Source organism: Arachis ipaensis, chromosome B09, assembly GCF_000816755.2.
Source record: "Arachis ipaensis cultivar K30076 chromosome B09, Araip1.1, whole genome shotgun sequence".
Taxonomy (NCBI): domain Eukaryota; kingdom Viridiplantae; phylum Streptophyta; class Magnoliopsida; order Fabales; family Fabaceae; genus Arachis; species Arachis ipaensis.
In genome coordinates, this window is record NC_029793.2 from 20,088,629 (window position 1) to 20,089,589 (window position 961).

The following is a 961-nucleotide window of genomic DNA, read 5'->3' on the forward strand; positions in this document are numbered from 1 at the left end:
TTAAATGGTATTTGTTGTCTGCTGCGTATAGCTATGTTTGATAAAAATTTATTATCAACTTCCACTATTAAAAATAAGTTTCTTTTTGTTAATAGAATTGCCTCTAATACAATAATGCAAATGGCTTATTTTTTATCTTTTAAATACACATATTGATTAATAAAAATATGCAAAAATCCTTAATAAAATAAATTAACACTTGATTTTTCAATTTTTTTTTAAAATACATCAATTTTGCATCATTCGTCGAATTTGATGGCACGTAAATGCATCCGTCGAACTGAAAGGGAAGATGGCAAATTTTTTTTAAGATTAAGACACGTATGATAAAAACACGAAGCGCAATCGAGCTTCCACAATTTTCCGGAGAGCTCCACGTGTAACCAGATATCCAAACGATCCTTCCAGAATGTTTGCTTTACCACTCTCGAACTTTCCTTACTCCTTTCCACTTTCTCATAATCTCATTATATAAGCAATAAACCCATCCAAAAAACTTTCGAACTCGATTTCTGAGAGAGCAAAAAGAACCCACATAAAAATTCCTGTTCGGAGTGATAATTTGTAAAGATGGCGAGTATTGTTGACTCGTTCAATCTGTTCAATTTGCCAGAGGCAGTGGAAAAAATGTTGTTCCCTACTCATCATAGCCATGACCATGACCACGCTCGAGAGGGCAGGGTAGTATCAAACATTCCAGTGGATATTTTGGACAATCCCAAAGAGTATGTGTTCTTCATGGATGTTCCGGGTCTCTCCAAATCTGAAATTCAGGTACTTATGTTCTTCATAGATGTCATTGATTTCTTAAGAGGCGTTAATAATGAAATGTTAGTTAGGTTTGGATAAATTAAAAAATTGATGCGATTTGTGTTTTCAATTTTTAAAAGTTAGAAGTATTTTTAAAGAAAGTTTTTCAAAAGTTAATTTAAGTTTAAATCAACATTAAAAGATTTAATAT

The 961-nt window shown here is 31.8% G+C and overlaps 1 protein-coding gene across 1 annotated transcript in view; it reads left to right on the plus strand.

Moving 5' to 3' along the window:
* Window positions 375–961, plus strand: part of LOC107617579 (17.4 kDa class III heat shock protein) — a 3,039-nt gene continuing 2,452 nt past the window's right edge. Inside the window, exon 1 of the mRNA XM_016319362.2 lies at window positions 375–774. Coding sequence (XP_016174848.1) covers window positions 571–774 — 204 coding nt within the window. The 5' untranslated portion in view covers window positions 375–570. The remainder of the gene's footprint in view (window positions 775–961) is intronic.